The sequence below is a fragment of the Schistocerca nitens genome, chromosome 10 (genome assembly GCF_023898315.1).
Source record: "Schistocerca nitens isolate TAMUIC-IGC-003100 chromosome 10, iqSchNite1.1, whole genome shotgun sequence".
Lineage (NCBI taxonomy): Eukaryota > Metazoa > Arthropoda > Insecta > Orthoptera > Acrididae > Schistocerca > Schistocerca nitens.
Genome location: NC_064623.1, coordinates 142,906,512 through 142,926,524, shown reverse-complemented (window position 1 = coordinate 142,926,524; position 20,013 = coordinate 142,906,512). Strand labels below are relative to the sequence as shown.

At 42.3% G+C, this 20,013-nt stretch overlaps 1 protein-coding gene across 2 annotated transcripts in view; it reads left to right on the top strand.

The window, feature by feature from the left end:
* LOC126210552 (CLK4-associating serine/arginine rich protein) overlaps nucleotides 1-20,013 on the top strand; it is a 155,039-nt gene that overhangs the window by 111,370 nt on the left and 23,656 nt on the right. For both annotated transcript variants that reach the window (XM_049939808.1, XM_049939807.1), the window contains 3 exons: nucleotides 4,118-4,184; nucleotides 12,616-12,721; nucleotides 15,716-15,961. In XM_049939808.1, the coding sequence (XP_049795765.1) occupies nucleotides 4,118-4,184; nucleotides 12,616-12,721; nucleotides 15,716-15,961 (419 nt within the window). The remainder of the gene's footprint in view (nucleotides 1-4,117; nucleotides 4,185-12,615; nucleotides 12,722-15,715; nucleotides 15,962-20,013) is intronic.

Sequence of the window (20,013 nt, the reverse complement as noted above, 5' to 3'; positions counted from 1 at the left end):
TGAAGGATTTCTAAGTATGTTTTGTGCTGTACTTAAGTTCACTAGTTTTGACATAACAGTGCTACACAGATTTTTAATGCTGTGACTGTGGGTTGTGGCTCTCATTACTAGCTCGGTCAGTGAGGGCAAGGTGATGAATTCGAGTCCCAGTCCAGCGCACAGTTTTAATCTCTCAGGAAGTTTCAAAACAGTGCACACTGCTGCAGAGCGAAAGATTCATTCTTCATTCAAAAACTGATTGAGAGATTCTTGTTGGAAATTACCAAGAGAGACAGGAAAACAAACAAACAAATCGGAGTCATCTTAAATTCACAAATGAACTTTAGTAGTTGAGTCATATGCATATTTAATTTAATGATTTAAGGAGAGTGGGATGGGGTGCAGTTTCACCAGCATCGCCAAATGTGGGGAGGACAGGGGTGAGTTGGCAACGAATTTTATTGCGAGTATGCATCCCACATACCTTGCTTTTTATGAACATTTATCACATTGAAATTGCAGTGCAGCTGTATGTGAATGTAATCAGAACTGAACTAACTTTAGGGATGGGCGAATACTCTGCAAACATGTGTATTTCTGTAGGAGACAAATTAATTCTGACTTATATATGCAATGTTTTTTATTTTCAGTGTTGACATCAGGTGCTGAAGTACACTGTTCATATTTCTCCTGATTCAGCTCTGAGGAGCCTAGATAATAACATACTTTCATTATTTTGTTTCTATAATGCTGTATGAATAGTAAATTGTAGTGATTGGGAAGAGATGAAAATCACAACTGTCACTGTTGAGAAACAGTGACCTAAGACTCTGCAGTTCACAATTGTTTCATGGAGAAAATATGAAATTAATTTTATGTTAATGGTTATTCATAATTCAGAGGCCATAAAGAACTGTACAGCTCAAAGACAGTTTGATGTTAAAGAAGTGAGTGTTCATTGGTGGCGTCAGATGAAGAATAAATTTCACAGCACCCTTTCTGCACACCAGATTTTCAGGGGACGAAATCTGGGAATGTTTCATGAATTGATGCAGCAGGTTATTCAGTAAGTGTGAGAGAATAACAACTGAGGTGTCCCGACTACTCTAGAAATTGTCCAAATGAAGCTGCTGAAGATAGGAAATTTCCCAACCTTTTGCGTTGTGGAATTCAAAACGAATATGAGCTGCTGATTGACGATTATGAAGAGGGTGGGGTTTATGTTGTGATGCAGAACAGCACTAGTTCAGCCACTTGCCATGGCTTTTGATGAAAAACTACTTGCGTATCTGCATCATATAACCTATCAAAGAAAATATGACGACTGTTTACGACAGACAATGTTAACTTCTTTAAACAGACTTTAAGATACCTTATATCAATGAAACAGTGTGTAAATTTGAATAACCGGAATATATTAAAAGTAGAGATTTGTCAAGGAGTCTTTAAAAATGGGGGGGGGGGGAGGGAGGAAGTTGTCATCTGATACTTGTGGTCATTTTGTTAGAATGTGTGTAGAAGACTATAATATGTGGAAACATCTGGAGTAGACCATTATCCAGCAGTGAACGTCAGGAATGCCGGTGAAAGATTCACCAGTAATTTGATAATTTACTAGAGAATTAACTCAATATTAAGTTGCACCTACCAATCGAAACTGTAGTTTCTTAGTATTAAAAAAAAATTACCGTAAGTAGACAATGACATTTTTTATACTAACTCACTTGTTAGTCAGAAGAACTATACTCAGTGTTCTGCCTCACATCATTTACACTTTTGATGCTGCAAACAACAGCAAGATGGTGTACATTTAGCTGCGTGGGTATTTGAAGTGTGAATGGAAAGTGATTGCCACTGGATTCTTTAGTAATTGATTTATAAAGTATTGAGCCTCAGATGATGCAGAATTGAAATAACTTCCACAATTACCTGATGTTTTTTGTAAATCGCAAAACTCAAAGATTAAAAAACTATGTATATTATGTTCTTATTGTTAGATAAGACTGTCATTCCTCCCATTGCCATATAATTTCAGAAAACATGCCGGAAAATTGCATAATGTTACTTGCAGGTATGTGACTTAAGATACAGTAAACAGTACAAATTTGTGAATCACTGTGTGTGCAAAATGCTGATTACCAACTTCAGCAAACTGGTGGAGAAGCAGACCATTATGTACTGTTCCTCATGGTCAAAAGATATGTCCATAAAATATTCTGCTCTTATTTCTAAATGTTAAGCATGCTCTGCATTGTCATCTTTTACAAGGTCATTATTAATCACATTCCTACTTCACGAGGCTCATCAGCTTTTTTTCCTACCTATTGCACTTGTTGTCAATTTGGTATCAATATCCTTCTTACTTCATTCCAGTCATCATCTGGGTCTTTCTTTTCTTCACATTATGTTATTTTCTAGAGAATGCTGTATTAGGTAGTCTACAAAGGGTAGTCATCATGTTTTAACTATCCCCTCAAAAAAGTGAAATTAAGTAATTAATTTTTTGTTTGTTTGCAGTGACATGTTAGTAATCCTGTCTCCTGTAGTAGCATGCTGTTGTAATGTGACATCAGGATTTTAATGTCCACCAGAAGTGCCGACATACCGGCAAACAAACAAAAAATTAACTAGGCCTATGTAATTTAATGTTTTTGAGGTGATAATTAAAACATTATGGCCAAGCCAAATTGGTCGTTTTTCCTTTCCTTGTGTGATGATGTTATGGTGTTGTACAACTCCTGTGGTTCATTTTTTTGTGCAATCCCACATTCTCTACAATCTTTATTGTTCAAAAGTCCAATACTTCTTCCAAAACTATAAAGTTTCACAATCAAACAATGGTACCAGTTATATAGTAAATAGATGTGAGTTGGTGTTGAATATTCTTTTGTTTGTGATTGTGGTATAACTGTAAAATGCTGTCTGAATGAAATTTTCACTCTGCTATGGAGTGTGTGCTGATATGAAACTGCCTGGCAGATTAAACGTATGGCAAATTAAAACTGTGTGCCAGTCTGAGACTTGAACTCAGGACCTTTACTTTACCAACTGAGCTACCCAAGCACAACTCCGGAAACATCCCCCAGACTGTAGCTAATACCCTTTCCTCTGGTCTTGAACAGTTCACATGAGAGCTTTTGTGGAGGGCTGGAAATGAGGTACTGGCAGAAGTAAAACTGCGAGAATGGGTTGGGAGTCATGCTTGGGTAGCTCTGTTGTTAGAACACACATCCGCAAAAGACAAAGGTCCTGAGTTAGAGTCCCGGTCCAGGAGTTTTAATCTGCCAAGAAGTTTTGTAAAATAGTCTGTTGGCATCTGTTAAATATGCACTTATTGTTATGTCTTTTGGTTTGTCCTTATTGAATAGCTCCCAATGTACTTGTAGCAGTGATCGCCTTTGGAGGCGCATTGAAATGGATACTTAAAGAATTGTGGTAGTGTCGAGGAAACTGTAAACAAATAAGGTGTAGCAGATGTCTTAAGTAGACTACAGGACGCAGTAGCAATAGTATTCTGAGGATTGTGAATTCCCCAGGTTTAATTGTCTTTCATGATTTGATCTAGAGAGGAGCTGTGAGTAAGCAAAAGTTACAGAAAGTTCCAATTAATGTAATGAGCAGAAAAGATACAGAGCATGTGTTTGTATGAGATAAGTATAGTTGTAGTGGTTGCAGGACTCATAACACTTTCCCTAGTTTCACATCGTAAATTTATTCAGCAAAATCAGATGGAGAACTAAAGGTCTTATGAGCAGAAAAGACTCATAAGAATGAAAAATTTGATGAAAGAAGGTGCAAAGAAACTTCAATTTTCCAAGCAGTGCCATAATAACACACTCTAGGAAAACCCTTCATTACAGCAGTTGGATGTTGGAGTATTTAAACTGTTGCATGTGCTGTAAGTAGGTAACATTTGGGGTGTTCTCATGGTTCCTAGTTGAAATTTGACAAGTTACGGTGCTCCCACAGTTACTGTCTATGTTTAGAGTGGTGTGTGTGTGTGTGTGTGTGTGTGTGTGTGTGTGTGTGTGTGTGTGTGTTTTTCAGTTTGAATCAGAAAATGGCAGCATACAGCTCTGTGGTAACCATAGATTTTTGTGAAGCTCAGTGTCCTACTACACGATGATATATGTTACAGCCTGCTTCAAAACTTACACCACAGGAGCGGCTTAAGAAGAAGATGCAAGCTCTGTTGAACAGACAGTGTAAGTAACATTGCAGTTTTTGGGGGTATGTCCCATGTATTTATGTATTGTCTCATGAATAAGATGGACATTGTTATCAAAAGCACTTGTCTAAATGGCAGTTGGAAATGAAACTACAGCCACGTACAGATGGAGAGAATATGTACTGGGAATCAGTAGATTCGCATATAAAAATAGGTGAGTGATTCTTTGGGAATCAAGGAATTGGATATTGTTCTACCTGAAAAGAACAGGAAAGGGTACAAAGGACTTATATTTTAAATAGATTGGACATAAAGGTTGTGTGGGTTCCCTCCAAAGGAAGTAGACTATGGCATGACCATGTAGAAATTAACACCAAAATAAGGCCAGGGTCTCTGATCTCAGTTCTTTTTATAACTAACCTGTCATCACTTAACTGACTAACTTCTGAGGCCCTTGTTGTAAGAATCATTTCATTTGCTTAAGATAAAAGTTAGAAGTTAATATTTGTTGATGTATTCAAGCTTTGTATATCTATACTATCTGATGGAAAGTATCTGGACTTATTAGTGGACATTAGTTTGGGACATGCAACCCTTCACCTTTATGATGACTTGAACACTGCTGCAGATATTTTCAGTGAGGTGTCTTATAATGTTTGTGGAGGAATGACAGCCCATTCTTCCTCAAGTGCCGAAATCTGAGAAGGTAGTGATAGTGGACACTGGAGGGTCTGGAGCAAAGACAGTGTTCTAGCTATCCCAAAGGTGTTTCATGAGTTCAGGTCAGGACTCTGGACAGGTTAGTCCATGTCGGGAATGTTATTCTGATATTGTCCACAAACCGTCCCTCACAGATGCAGCATTGACATGCTGACGCAGTTGGTCATCATCTCCAAACTGTTCCTCTACTGTGTGCAGTACACATTGATTTAAAATGTGTTCATTTTCAACATTTAGCATTTTCTTAAGCGCAATAATGGACCGCAACCAAACCACGAAAACCACCACCGTACCATAACGGTGCCTCCTCTGTACGTCACTGTTGGCACACACGTGCACATAATGATAACTCTGTACGCCCCCCCCCCCCCCCCCCCCCCCAGGGGGTCCACAACTCTTTTGTGGATACGTGCGTAGCGAGCACGGGACCCCGAGCTAATGTGGCCCTCCTTCCTTTCCGGGCTGCATACCCTCCCTTTCCACATCCTTCCCTGTCCCCCATCTTCGCCCCCCCCCCACCCCTGGCTCTTTCCTTCCCTTTCTCCCCCTCTGGGAGTATGGTCTGTGCCTACATCCGGAGACGGACGCTCGAAACTGTTACAAATTCCTTGCTTTCTACACTTGCAAGTCTTCGTCCTTCCTCTGTCCTTCTCTTTTCCTTCCCTCTTCTCTTTGCCCTTTTCTCCGCTGCGGCGTTTGAGACCCCTCTTCTTTCCTTTCCCTTTCTCTTTTTTCATCCCTGTGCGTGTCTGAAGGCCGACCCACGCACTTCCATGTGTAGCCGGTGACGGGGTAACGCGTAATTCCCCGCCCCGGGTAGACAGGTAGGACACGTACGTACCCCCTGGTAACGGCCAGGCCCAGGGAGGGGTGATTACCTGAGCTGATACCTTCCGAAAGTGCCGATTGGTCCCTCCGTCCGTTTGTCGGGAGGTGTGACCTGAGGTGTGAACAATCACCTAAGGCGGGAGTGCCCTCCGAGAGGGCCACCACAAGGGAGGAGCGCGCCATCGGAAACGCCGGTAATCATGAGGGATTCTTCCGCAATGGTTTCCTCACCTTCCACTATGTCTGCTCACAAGTGTAAGTTCACTGAGTCTCAGCCACAGACAGTTCTTCCATCGTTGCCACAGTTCCTTGTTGTTTCTCGGTCTGACGAAGGTCACGACTTCTCCACGGTCAACCCTTTCATTATTCAGAAAGGTGTCGACGCAATTGCAGGTCCTGTAAAGTCTTGTTCCAGATTACGGAATGGCACCCTGTTGTTAGAAACAGTCAGTGCCCTCCAGGCACAAAAATTGCTGCGTACCTCACTACTACACACCTTCCCTGTCCAGGTGGAACTGCACCGTACTTTAAATTCCTCGCGTGGAGTCGTTTATACACGCTCCCTCGATGGATTGTCTGACGAAGAAATTCAGCACTACCTGTCTGACCAGGGCGTAACGGCTGTTCATATGGTTATGAAAAGGGTTGACACGAACATCATTCCAACCCGCACTGTCTTCTTGACATTTGACAAAGTTCAACTCCCATCGAAAATCAAAGCAGGCTATGAGATAATTTCCGTTCGCCCTTACGTCCCAAACCCTACGCGTTGCTATCGGTGTCAGCGGTTCAATCACACCAGCCAGTCCTGTTCCAATCCGGCCAAATGTGTTACGTGTGGCAAGGATGCCCATGAGGGTGCTTGTCCACCTCCATCCCCTCGCTGCATCAACTGTATGGGTGACCACGCTGCTTCCTCTCGAGATTGTCCAGTTTTTAAAGACGAAAAGCTCATCCAGGAAATTAGAGTAAAGGAAAAGGTGTCGACCTTTGCTGCTCGAAAATTATTCGCCAGTCGACAGCCCACCGTGCCTCAGACAGGAAAATACAGCACTGTCCTTGCTTCTCCTCGGCCAACAAAGGAGGCGGCCACGCAGACTTGCGACCTCACCTTTAGTGCCACGATCGTCAGATCGGCCAGCGCAAAGATCGCCCGTTCCACCTGCTAACCACTTTCGCCTGCCCACTCTCTGGCTCACCCTTCGTCGAGTTCTGCTAAATCTCGAGCCCAAAAGTCCGACACCAAGACTTTGAAAAAAGAGCATACTCGTGAAGAGTTTTTACGTACTGCAACTTCCCAACCATCGGTTCCTCCTTCCTCTAAACATCATACTTCCAAGAAGGCTACAAAGAAACCCAGTTCCTCTCCTTCTCCGCCAAGGCGTGTCCCATCTACAGCACCACCTGGCGGCAATCGCCCTCGGCCGTCTTCTGTGTCGCCGAGGCGCACTGCTGGCGGCCGATCAACCGGCCGATCGCTGGTGGCAGGAGCTGCTCCTGACCAACCTATGGATCAGGATCTTTTGCCTTCGGCTGAATGCCATTCCATGCTGTCGGTCGCAAGCTCTGAGCAGTCGTTGAGTTGACAGCGACCTTGGTCACATTCCTCCATTTTCTGTTCACCCTATGTCAATTATCCACTGGAATATCCGCGGTATTCGAGCCAATCGGGATGAATTGTCGATCCTCTTACGATCCTACTCGCCGGCCATCTTCTGTCTTCAGGAAACAAAGCTGCGTCCCCATGACCGCTTTGTTCTCCCTCATTTCCAGTCCGTCCGATATGATCTCCCCTCTATTGAAGGCACTCCTGCACATGGAGGACTCATGATTCTTCTCCATGAAACTCTCCATTATCACCCAATCCATTTAAAAACTTCCTTCCAAGCTGTCGCCGTCCGTCTTTCCCTTTCTGGATACACGTTCTCGCTTTGTACTGTATACATTCCATCGTCCACACCAATGGCACGAGCTGATCTCCTTCATCTTCTTGGTCAGCTTCCACCCCCATATTTGCTGGTTGGGGACTTCAATGCCCACCACCCGCTTTGGGGATCTCCACATCCTTGTCCACGTGGCTCACTATTGCTAGACGTCTTCCACCAAGCAGATCTAGTTTGCCTTAACACTGGGGTCCCTACATTTTTGTCCGCCTCCATGACAAATTTATCTCATTTGGACCTTGCGGTCGGTACTGTTCCGCTAGCTCGGCGCTTTGAATGGTTCGCCCTTGATGATACACACTCGAGTGACCACTTTCCATGTGTCCTTAGACTGCAGCCTCAACTGCCCTACATGCGCCCGCGATGCTGGAAGTTTGCCCAAGCTGATTGGACACTTTTTTCGTCTCTAGCGACATTCGATGACCGTCACTTTCCCAGCGTTGACGATGAGGTCACACATATTACCGACGTTATTCTTACAGCTGCGGAACATTCAATACCACGCACCTCCGAATTGCCCCGGCGCCCCACAGTTCCTTGGTGGAACGAGGCATGCCGTGATGCAATACGTGAGCGGCGACGTGCTCTCCGCGTTTTCCGCCACCATCCTACTTTGGCCAACTGTATCCGCTATAAGCAGTTCCGAGCGCGATGCCGTCGTGTCATCCGCGATGGCAAGAAGGCAAGCTGGAAATTCTTTATTAGCTCATTTAACACCTTCACTCCCTCCTCGGAAGTTTGGAGTCGGCTTCGACGGTTCTCAGGCGCGCCTAGTTTCTCCCCGGTCTCTGGGCTCACTGTCGCGCATGACACATTATTGGACCCCGTCCCAATTTCTAACTCGTTGGGTCAGCACTTTGCTGAGATTTCGAGCTCTTCAAATTACCCGCCAGCGTTTCTCCCGAAGAAACGTGCAGCGGAAGTGCGACCTCTTGCTTTCTCCTCTCAAAATCGCGAAAGCTACAATACTGTTTTCTCCATGCGGAAACTCCAACATGCACTCTCTTCTTCTCGCTCCTCCGCCCCAGGACCGGATGGTATCCACGTCCAAATGTTGCTGCATTTATCAACCCATAGTCTGCGTTACCTCCTTCGCCTTTATAATCGAATTTGGACCGACAGTACTTTTCCCAGACGATGGCGGGAAGCTATCGTCGTTCCTGTTCCGAAACCTGGAAAGGACAAACATCTCCCCTCTAGCTATCGCCCCATTTCTCTCACGAGTAGTGTCTGTAAGGGTTTGGAGCGTATGGTGAATTACCGTTTAGCGTGGTGGCTGGAATCCCGCAGTCTTTTAACACCTGCCCAATGCAGATTCCGAAAGCATCGTTCTGCAGTTGACCATCTTGTTGCTCTCTCCACTTATATCATGAACAATTTTCTCCGGAAACGCCAAACGGTAGCAATATTTTTTGATCTGGAGAGAGCATACGATACCTGTTGGAGGACAGGCATCCTCCGCTCACTGTTCTCTTGGGGCTTTCGAGGTCGGCTGCCCCTTTTTCTTCGCGAATTTATGGCAGAGCGCACATTTAGGGTGTGGGTGAACACTACTCTCTCGTGGACGATTTTGCGATCTACTACAGCTCTCAACGGACCAGCCTTCTTGAACGCCGTCTTCAAGGATGTCTCGATCGCCTCCACTCTTGGAGCATCGAAACCGAATTCCGTTTTTCTCCCAGTAAGACCGTTTGTGTCAATTTTTGGTGACGTAAGGAGTTTCTTCCGCCCTCCTTACATCTAGGTCCTGTCAACCTTCCGTTTTCCAACGTCGCTAAATTCTTGGGTCTTATGTTTGACAGAAAACTGTGCTGGTCCTCCCACGTTTCCTATATTTCGGCTCGCTGTCTGCGATAGCTCAACACCCTCCGTGTCCTGAATGGAACCCCCTGGGGAGCGGACCGAGTGGTCCTTCTCCGCCTCTATCACGCCTTAGTGTGCTCGAAATTGGACTATGGAAGCATAGTCTACTCCTCTGCTCGGCTGTCTATTCTTCGGCGTCTCGACTCTATCCACCACCGTGGAGTACGTTCAGTGTCTGGAGCTTTTTACACCAGCCCTGTGGAAAGCCTTTATGCTGATACTGCTGAACCTCCGCTGTCCAATCGGCGAGCAGTCCTTCTGAGTCGTTGTGCTAGCCATCTGTCTTCCATGCCTGCTAATCCAGCCCATGACCTTTTTTTCGACGCCTCCTTTGATGTAGGGTATGCAGGCCGCTCCTCCTCCCTACTACCACCGGGAGTCCGCTTCCGTCAACTGCTGCATTCTCTTTCCTTCCGCTTTCCTAAAACCTTCTTGACAACTTGGGGTACAGCACCGCCTTGGCTGCGTCCCCGGATCTGCCTGCTCCGTGACCTTTGTCGATTTCCCAAGGATAGTACCCCTTCACTTGTTTATCGTCGGGCATTTGCTGCTCTATGTGTACAAATGACGGACGCCACATTTATTTACGCCGATGGCTCGAAAACATCGTTAGGTGTAGGGAGTGCCTATATTGTTGGCGACACCCCAAATCACTTTCGGCTTCCCGACCAGTGTTCGGTTTATACTGCGGAGCTTTACGCTGTTCTCCAGGCTGTCCACTACATCCGCCACCATCAGCGGATACAGTACGTTATCTGCTCAGATTCTCTCAGCTCTCTCCTCAGTCTCCAAGCTCTTTATCCTGTGCACCCTCTGGTCCACCGGATTCAGGACTGTCTGCGCTTGCTCCACCTGGGGGGCGTCTCCGTGGCGTTCCTCTGGCTCCCGGGACATGTTGGTATCTGTGGAAATGAGGCGGCCGATCTTGCAGCCAAGGCTGCAGTCTCTCTTCCTCGGCCAGCTATTCAATCGATTCCCTTCGCCGATCTACGGAGCGTTTTATGTCGACGTGTTGTTCATTTGTGGCACGCGCATTGGTCGACACTTACCCATCATAAATTGCGGGACGTGAAAGCTCTTCCTTGTGCTTGGACCTCTTCCTCCCGAACACGTCGTCGGGAGGAGGTAATTTTAACTAGACTCCGGATAGGGCACTGTCTTTTTAGCCATCGACATCTTTTAAGCGGCGATCCTCCCCCACTCTGTCCCCACTGCTCTCAGCTGTGGACGGTAAGACACCTTTTAATTGAGTGCCCCTATTTTAATCTGTTACGCTCCCGTCTACAGCTATCGCCTGATATATCGTCGATTTTAGCAGATGACACGCGCTCCGCCGACCGCGTTCTCAAGTTTATTAGTGCCAGTGAAATGACGTCAGTCATATGAAGCTTTTTTTGGGGACCACCAACCCCTTTCTGTAGTGGATTTTTAAGCCTTCCTTCTGCTTTTAGTTTCTCCAATTTTATGACTTTCATTCCCATTGGTGCTGGTTTTCAATTTCGGTTTTTCACTGTTTCCTAAGTCACGGACCGGGCGCTAATGACCATAGCAGTTTTGCGCCCTTAAAAAAAAAAAAAAAACCTCTGTATGCACAGTCATTGTGCAGGCTGGACTGCTGGTAGCACTTACAAACTCAAGAGTCATTCCTTTCACTGATTTTGTGTGATTTTTTTTTCACAACCATCCTCTACAGTGCCTGACTGTTCCTGTCTTTCAGCACTCGAAGTCTGCCTAGTCTTGATTTGCCTGTGGTTGTCCCTTTGTGTTCCCACTTCACAATCGCATTGGGAGCATTGTAGTTGGGTAGCCTTAGAAGGGTTAACGTGTCCCTGATGGACTTGTTACTCTGGTGACATTTGATGACTAATCCACATTTGAAGTTACTGAAATCTCCTGTCTGACCCATTCTGCTGATACTGCTCCTTTACTGACAACGTAACACTCCCCACCTCCTCTTATATTGGTTGGTTTGCCACTTGTGACATCTAGCGGTCAATTCCACAGTATATAGGGGTGTCGGGATACTTTAGATCAGATGGAATATTTGTTGTTATTGTACTCTACTCCTGAATTCTTATTCTTCTTATTATTATTTGCTTTTACAGCCTCACTGAACCACTTTAGTCAATCATTTCCTGGTCCTCTTCTTCAGTAAGCGCATGTTTCGTTCTTTCTTAACTGCCCAGTATCTTTTTATTCGTTCTGATCTCTCCTGTCTTTCCTTATATTTCCTGTTGTTATAATCATATACTTAATATTTTGCCCATTTTGATGTAGACTAAACATTTTTCTGCCGCTAATACTTTTTTCAGTAGTTGTTAGTAAATACATTCAGTTAGATGGAACTGTACACGTTCCTAGCATACGCAATTTCGTCTGACTTAATTTGGAATTAATCCCAGCTTCCTGCAGAAAAGTCCAATTGCATTGGTGCTTATAAAGTGCGTCAGCTGTGATTTATCTTAAATAACAATGTCATTGATTTAGAATTTGAGAGTGTCATTAGGTACCTAATATTGAGTGGTGATTGATTCTTCTTCTTTGGAATTGAGAAGTGACAAAGTGGAAGTGTATATCTGTTGTGTAAATTTTTTCTTGCTGGGAAGAAAATTTGGTAGCTGTGTAATGCAGTGATAACATCCATCTTTTGTATGTATCATCATTTAACCTTCATGGTGAGAGGTGTTTCGGATGATAATGAAGAATTCGGTTGATGCTGACATGGCAAGGAATCTTTTGTACTTACCTGGAATAGCAGGTCTCAGCAGTATAGGTATTCTGAAGGGATACAAATTCTGTTTAGAATTTAGTGGGAAAGCAACTTTCCAAGCCAGCAGTTAACGTTGACATTTTCAGATGTCTCTAGTTGTGCTAAAGGCAGTTTGTCTTTGGCGTTCCAATATAAATTGAATTACACATGATAAGTATTGTAATTGCCGTAATGTGCTTTGTCTGATTGAAAGCTGTAGAAACAAAAAGCGTAAATGTGATAATCCCCCCCCACACACACACACACAGATTTGCGATTCTGATTGACATTTGTGACATTTCTTAAATTGGTATTACTAAAATAATAGCTGGTTTTCAACATCCGAGTTCTTTTGTTACTCTCAGATAAAGCTGATAAGAGAGCAGAGCGCATGAGGCACGAGAAGATGGAACAAGAGAGGCAAGATAGAGAGGATGAACTGCGAGAAATGGCCATTAAATTGCGAAGAAGGTGAGTGATAACTGAAACATTTTATCAAACATTATTGTTAGTATTATTGTTATAATTAATATGCTGGATTTTGTATTTTATCACTAATTGGACAATATTCAAGCAGTCCAGAACTGTGGCAGTTTTGTGCAGATACCAGTTAAGCGGCTTGTTTTATTTGGAAGATGGATATTTTATCAGTGCCAGCCATTTTTCAAGTGCCCACTAAGATCTTCCAACACAGCTCCCAGATTGCCGAGAACACCTGGGACAGCTGTCTCTGGTTTATACCAGAGTAGCTGTAGTTCAGTTTTTAAGACTTAATATGTAGAAAGTTTTTCAAGTTGTTTGTTGAGGATTCTGCTATCATCCAGGATAACAGTGCCAATGATCCATGTTTTCTTCTTCTTCTTCTTCTTCTTCTTCTTATTATTATTATGTGGAAGGTAATTAAGACTATCACTCGGGCACCAATCAGGTCCTTCCTCAACCAATTTACTGAAAATTTACTTCATGCTGATCGCTTCGTACATTGTCACTGCCCAGTATGGCACAGCGGTTAGTACGCTTGACTCCCCTTTCCAGAGAAGTGAAGTTCAAAGACCCAACCACTCATTCGAGCTTAGATATATAGTGGTTTTTGTAAACCGTTTAAGGCAGCTATTGGGATAGTTCCTTGGAAAAGAACGTTGCCAATTTCCTTTCCTGACCTTACCTGTTAAAAGTTTGTCCTGTTATACTTGATTCCCAAGGTACACCGACACACTATTAAGCAGGTGGTCATAACGTTCTGACTATCAGTGTAACAATAAACCCAACAAATAATATAGCCAATCTGTTCACCAGAAAAGATCCATAATAATAAATCAGTAATGATCTTTGCGTTGACTGGATGTCAGCTCTACTCTTCCTGTCTTCCTCCTAATCATGCCAGTACTGTTACTCAGGTTTTTTTTTCCCATTTCCATTGTTTGGATTTTGATAAGGTCTTTGATTTTAAAAGCAAAGCAGTCTGTGTGTGTCTTCTTGAAGAGACTTTACTTTGTGTATAGTTGTCATTGTAGAGATAAGGGAAACACTTTCACCAGGCACTATAGAATACTAGTAGCTCCCGTGTTGTCATTGTTTTAAATTATTGTGAGATGAACAGATGGTGTTCTGTTGTTATACAAAAACTGACCACATTATTTACCACACCCGCACAAAATATCCTACTCACTGAAGTGTGAAAGTCAAAACTAACTTTTGTGGTAAATCAGAACTGTTAACAAGTATGGGACTTGACTGTAAATAATGACTGTTGTGAACATTGCTTTGTTGTGTGATCCTTCCCCATATGCAACACAGACAGACAGTCTCTCAAACTGGATCTTGTAATACGAAACCTCATAGGACAGCCTCGGTGGAATTTGAAAGTGTAAGAGATAGTGTTTTTATCTCAGCATTCTTACTTTGAAGTGTGTGCTAAAAATGGATAATCACTTGCATAATTGAAAAGATTGGTATGAAATGTACTAAAAATTTTGTCCGAATGATCCTTGAGCTCACTGAAGATCTTGGTTTTATCATGATCTCAGCTGGCAGAAATCAAATATTTGCATCATATTATTGTGATAATGTCATCGATGCATCTGTAAGAGATATATGCTTTAGATAATGTTTTCTCACATTGAATATAGGGAGCAAAGTGTATTGAAAATCATTATCATAAGTCAATAAATTTGTTAGGTAGAGGATAGACATACTATGAACTAAGTAGACAGTCCCAAAATTTCTTGATGCCTCTTTTCTTTATTACACCGCACACCATACTGTTCTTATAGTTATCAAAGTGTTCAAACCTGCAGTCATTATTTACATTAGTCACTGTTATTTGTCCTTTTACTTTTTGTTAGTGTTGTATTTTGATGTGTAGTGAACTTAAGTTATTTTTTACATCTTTCTGTCAGAGACCTTTGATAAAACTCATCACTTCCGTGTTAGATCACTATCTAGATCTTTTAAAAACTTACCAATAGTGTAATACTTTACCAATATTCCTTGGCTTCTCCTGGTGTAAAAAGTAATTTCTGTTGATGTGTTCTCTTAATCTTTTATTTCATAATGCTTTATCCAGTTGAGCACAAAAGATGATTAAGCTAATTAAGCTAAATAATGATTAATGAACAACTACGCTCATGCCTGTAGTGATAGGAAGTCAGTGACTGACAGTTGAGGAAGAACGACTCAGTTCCATACGTTGTCTGTGAAGTTAATTTGTTTCCCTGTGTGATGATGTCGCTGGCTGGAATCATGAGTATTTCACCTAAGATTGAAACTTTTAGACAATATTATGAAAAGATTACGAAAACGACAGATTGCTACTCACCACATAGCAGAGATTTTGAGTCACAGACAGGCACAACAAAAAGACTACTAAACATGCAAGCTTTTGGCCAGAACGCCTTTTCTGAAATAGACAACATGAATGTGTGTGTGTGTGTTTTGTGTTGTGTTGTGTTGTGTGTGGGTGTATTTCAGAATTTACGTATTTGGTAGTCTTTTTGTTGTGCCTGTCTGTGACTCAACAACTGTGCTATATGGTCAACAGCAGTCTGGCCTTGTCATAATATTGACATTATTCCATTGTGGATTTCCGTTGTTTGATGGAAACTTTTACTTTAGAATAATTTTTGAAGAATCTTTAAGGCAGAGTATTCAAGCTCAAGTGCCTGTCAACTAGCAGCTGGGTGCCAACTGGCTAATCGAATTTACTCATCTGACCAAGAGCCAGCTGGCGGCGGTAGCAAGGAGGTTCGCTTGTGTGCAATAGGGCCATCTAGTGGTAGCCTCCATTACTTCTGTGTGCCCAGCCCACGGGTGAGCTCGAGGGGTGTCCTCACTCTGTAGGAAAGTGTTGTTGCAAAGCTAAATTTTGTAGCCAGTTGGCGAAAACTTAATATTTTGGTATTTTGCAAATTGAAATTAACTTGCAATTAAGAGAAAGGTGTACTGACAGAGGTACTTCATCCACAGGGAGAGAGAACGCAGACACCGCATGAAAGAGGGTGACGAGGACGACGAGACGTGGGACGACGATAGCCACTTGAGCGTTTCATCACTGGAGTCGTACAGTCCATCTCAGAGCCCATCCCCACCACCAGAGAAGGAGAGGCGGCCAGAACCGCCGCCACCACAGCAACAGCAGCCTCCCAGGCCATACCCCCCACCCCTGCTGGGACAACAGATCCTGCCGCCGCCGCGGCCGCACAGGAATCGGTGGTAAGGCTTTAGTTTTCAACCCGGTCGGAAAATGGTAATAACTCAGCAGTAGCTGTCTCAATCCTTCGAGCCTCAGTGTACGTAAATTACTAATTGCAGTATCTTTGTAATGTGAAATGCATTTAAATTTCCTCTGAGGAGAAAAAGTGTTGCTGCGATTCCTTGCAACTTTTTTCTGCCCTGCATCCAAAGCAAATAACGCTTGGGCCAACTTTTAGATTTCTTACTCAGTGTGTACATGACCCGGGACAACCTGGGAGATCTGGGAAAAGCTGGGAATTTTTTAGAATTCCGGGAATTTTTTGTTGTTTTAGTTTTCAGTTAACTTTTTGTAATTTTGACTGGTAAGAATTGATACTCTAACAAAGGATATTACTGTATCCCACTACTGCAGAATAATACTGCAACAATAAAACGTGAATGAGAGGGAAAAATTAAAAAAAAAAAAAAAAAACGAAAATAAAACATAAATTGCAAAGGAAATGTGCCATATACAACAAAATACAGTGCTCTTACAAGCGTTTGCCTACAGCAAAATGTGACAAAGGCTTTAGGAAGACTATACAATGCTTCATAACAACAAATTGCCTCAGATGAGCGTGATGTCACAGCTGTTTACATTAGATTCATTTTAGCAGTTACGAGCGGGCTCATGCGCATGCGCAGTTGAGTGGCGTATGAGTAGTACCTTCTCCCATTTCTGGCTACAGAAATGTGGCTGTTGGCTGTGTAAGCAGTCGCAGCAAGCAGCTAGATGCAACTGGGAAAAATTTTGCTGCCGCACCCAAGTTGCCAGAGTCACGTATGTGCAGAGGGTCTGGATATATGGGGGGTGGGGGGCACCAAATTCGTATTCTTGAGGAGAAAAAACCTTGTGTCACAAAGCGCCTAGCATCCAGCACACGTTGGTCTATCGATTACTCATATGATTTTGATGTGCATCCCTGTTGGTTTTTGAACACACTCTGTAAGTTGATTTCTGAACGGTCCGTGCGGTCAGAGGCAACTTCAGTTTGGTCCAATAGTAAAAAATTTTTTGAATACGTGCATAGTGTTTCTGTCATGGAAATCCTCTTCGCATCTAGAAATAAACTTTCCTGCAGGCAAAAGGGGACCGGGCTATAAAGCTGATACTATCTTGGTATGGCCCCAGTTTGGAAATATCATAGATGTGGGGCTGATGTGCAGAGCAGTCTGAGCTATAGTGGGGAAGTGTGTAGTCTCTACGTGACCCGTGTTTACATTTAGTGATTTTGCTGTTTCCTCTTTGTTTAATACTGCTCGCATGTCAAAAGAAAATAAAATGGATTTCTGTGGCTGGGAGCCATCAAGTGAATTAAAATACATTCACATAAGTAAGGAAGGCTATTACGTTATTAGTTTCAGATTTCATTTTATTTCCACTTTTCTGACAGCCATATCGCCTTGTAGAACAATGAAGTTATTTTTCTCAGTTTGCTACAGAAATTTTTATTAATCTTTTACACTGAGGCAGTCAGTGTGTTTGAAACAAAGTGTTTAGTTCCACACTATTGGCTAATTTCGACTGCTCGCTGCATTTCAAGTGCACATTTTCATCTTCTAGGTTAATACAGTACCGGTACTCCAAGAAAATTTACATCCAGAAACCCACACTGAAAAGCTTAATATCAGGTCGAGGTCTACTTCATTGGGAATCTGGACATACAAATGTGCTCTTTAAGTATCCACTTTAAATGTGCCATTTTAGTATTGTTCACGAAATTCCGATTCTCTTGGAGTATCCTCTGACGTCTTTTTTTTCTTTTATGACGTAATGTAAGATCTTTCAATGTTTTACACGTATGAACATACGGGCTTCATGCGCCATAGCAGATGTCAACGCGCCGTGGTGCCTGTTATCTGGTGGGAAAATATTGCGAATGGTGGTTTGAAAAGCATTACTTCCAAAGTAAATTTCCTTTTACGCAAGTTGAACTATGGGCGAGAATGTACGATGAATTTCTTAAATCGCAGAGTGTTTGATGGCGAGCCATTTAGAAGTATTTCGAGCCTAGAAGATCAGACATTCATGTCGTTATTATGAGCAAGTTAATGTAGTGCTGCAGGAAGCTCTCTCTCCTCTGTGGTAGCTAATTTATTTGTGGAAAACTTTGAGGACAAGTCACTGGACTCGGCTAAAAATTTTTACTGGCACATTTTGTGTTATATATCTTGATGTAACACGCGCAAAAAAATCAACATTATATGTGAAAGCGTAGCTTCTCTTGCAGCTTATTAACCTTAGAGACCCAAATTATATGTGAAAGCTTTTCTTTTCTTGTAGCAACAGTATGTATATTAATTTAAAACATTAACTTTTCTTATTTGTGTATCTGCACTACTTAACAGTGAATATCTGCTGTCATCGGCTGGCAGGATCACTTGACGTAAGCTATGACTGGCTTACAAAAGCGCATCGCAATCTCGATTACAATGGCTCAGAAAGTAACATGCGGGGTTTTGGTTGCATATCAAAAATCTTTCCAAAAGGAGTTTTCTTCCCTGAGTTTCGTTTTCTGAAGAGCCGGGAAATTCTTCACCCGTGTATAAAAACATAACCATTCAAAGGATTGATAAGTTTTACAGTTCCAAGGGAAAATGTACTGTCACTTAATAACACTTAAAAGATGTGTTTTCATCCGGGAGAAAGTGTATTTTTAACAGGGAAATCGGGGAATTTTTTTTCCTTGTCCGCGTATACACCCTGACAGATTTGCAAAATATTTCAGTGATACAATGAGTTAGCATCATCGGGTGCTGAAGTACTTGAGGTTGAAATGCAATAAACAGAAATTTGCAAAAAAATAAAATAACAGCAACGAATTGGAAACAAAATGGAACAAGAAATTGTAGATGTTCAAATACAGTGATAGTGAGCTGGAAAGGAAAAAAGGAGTATGTCCATTCCTAGTGTGTATCCACTAGCATCCCTTATAATAATCCAGCATATCGTCCATATATTGTGTTTGCTACCACAACAATCTGGCTGTTAGTTGTCATGTATATCTTTGTAGAAGGTGGTTGCTTTTCAGTAAATCCGTAAACAGGGGCATGTTTTTGAGTAGCTTGTATTACTGAAAGTAAATTTAATTTGCCAGATACAGTGTACTGCAGATTATTTCGGTGCAGATTATTCATACATCTAAAAATAAATAAAGAGGCACGTGCCTCACGCACACGGGGACCGGCAGCACGGGCTGCTGGCCATTAGGGGCAGCAGCGGGCACTAAACCAGACCGTCAGTGGAAGACTACTGTGCCAAGCTGCACCTGATAACACGCACACGTTGGCCACTAATGCTGCTGTTGCTACTGCTACCCCTCCAGTAGGCATGGTCTTAAATATACATTTGAAAATATCTCGGTTATTCGTGTGTTTTTCAATTTTTTGTGTATCTTCTTCCACACATCACCCCAAATAATTAGGAGTATACTGTACTTAAAGTGGCATAAAATTATGTTGTTTTGAAAACTCACATTCGTACAGTAAACTGCCTCCGTTAAATTCACAAACTGTGAAAAATATCAAAGAAAAGAAAATCAAATTTTCAAGGAAGGAAGTCAGACTATAAATAATTGAACGAACTTGCCTTGATGTTAGTGTTAGTGAAACTTACTTTCTTACAAAAATATATTAAAGAAAGAAATTATTAAGTGATGCCATTATTTGTTGATTAGGCTGTAACTCAAAAGTCTAAAACATCTAACACAGCTGATTGTGTCCTCTATGGCTATTATCAATGGAAACTGCCACACAGAGGAAGCATTGAGTGACAGATAGTTCATTGAGTAGCAGACTATCCTTTTTGGATTTTCCATTCTTTGATCCAGTCATTTACAAATACAAATGTTGGCAAGACAGCATTCAGATAATGAATAATGTTGACTAATAACATGGTTTTGGTGAGGCAGCATTTAGATAATAATTTTGTACATTCCGTGGACTCTATGTCCAATAAGTTATTTAAAATTTAAGGAATTGCAATGATGATATTTTCAAAATAGTGTGCTGTTGCAGTAAGTACTACTAGG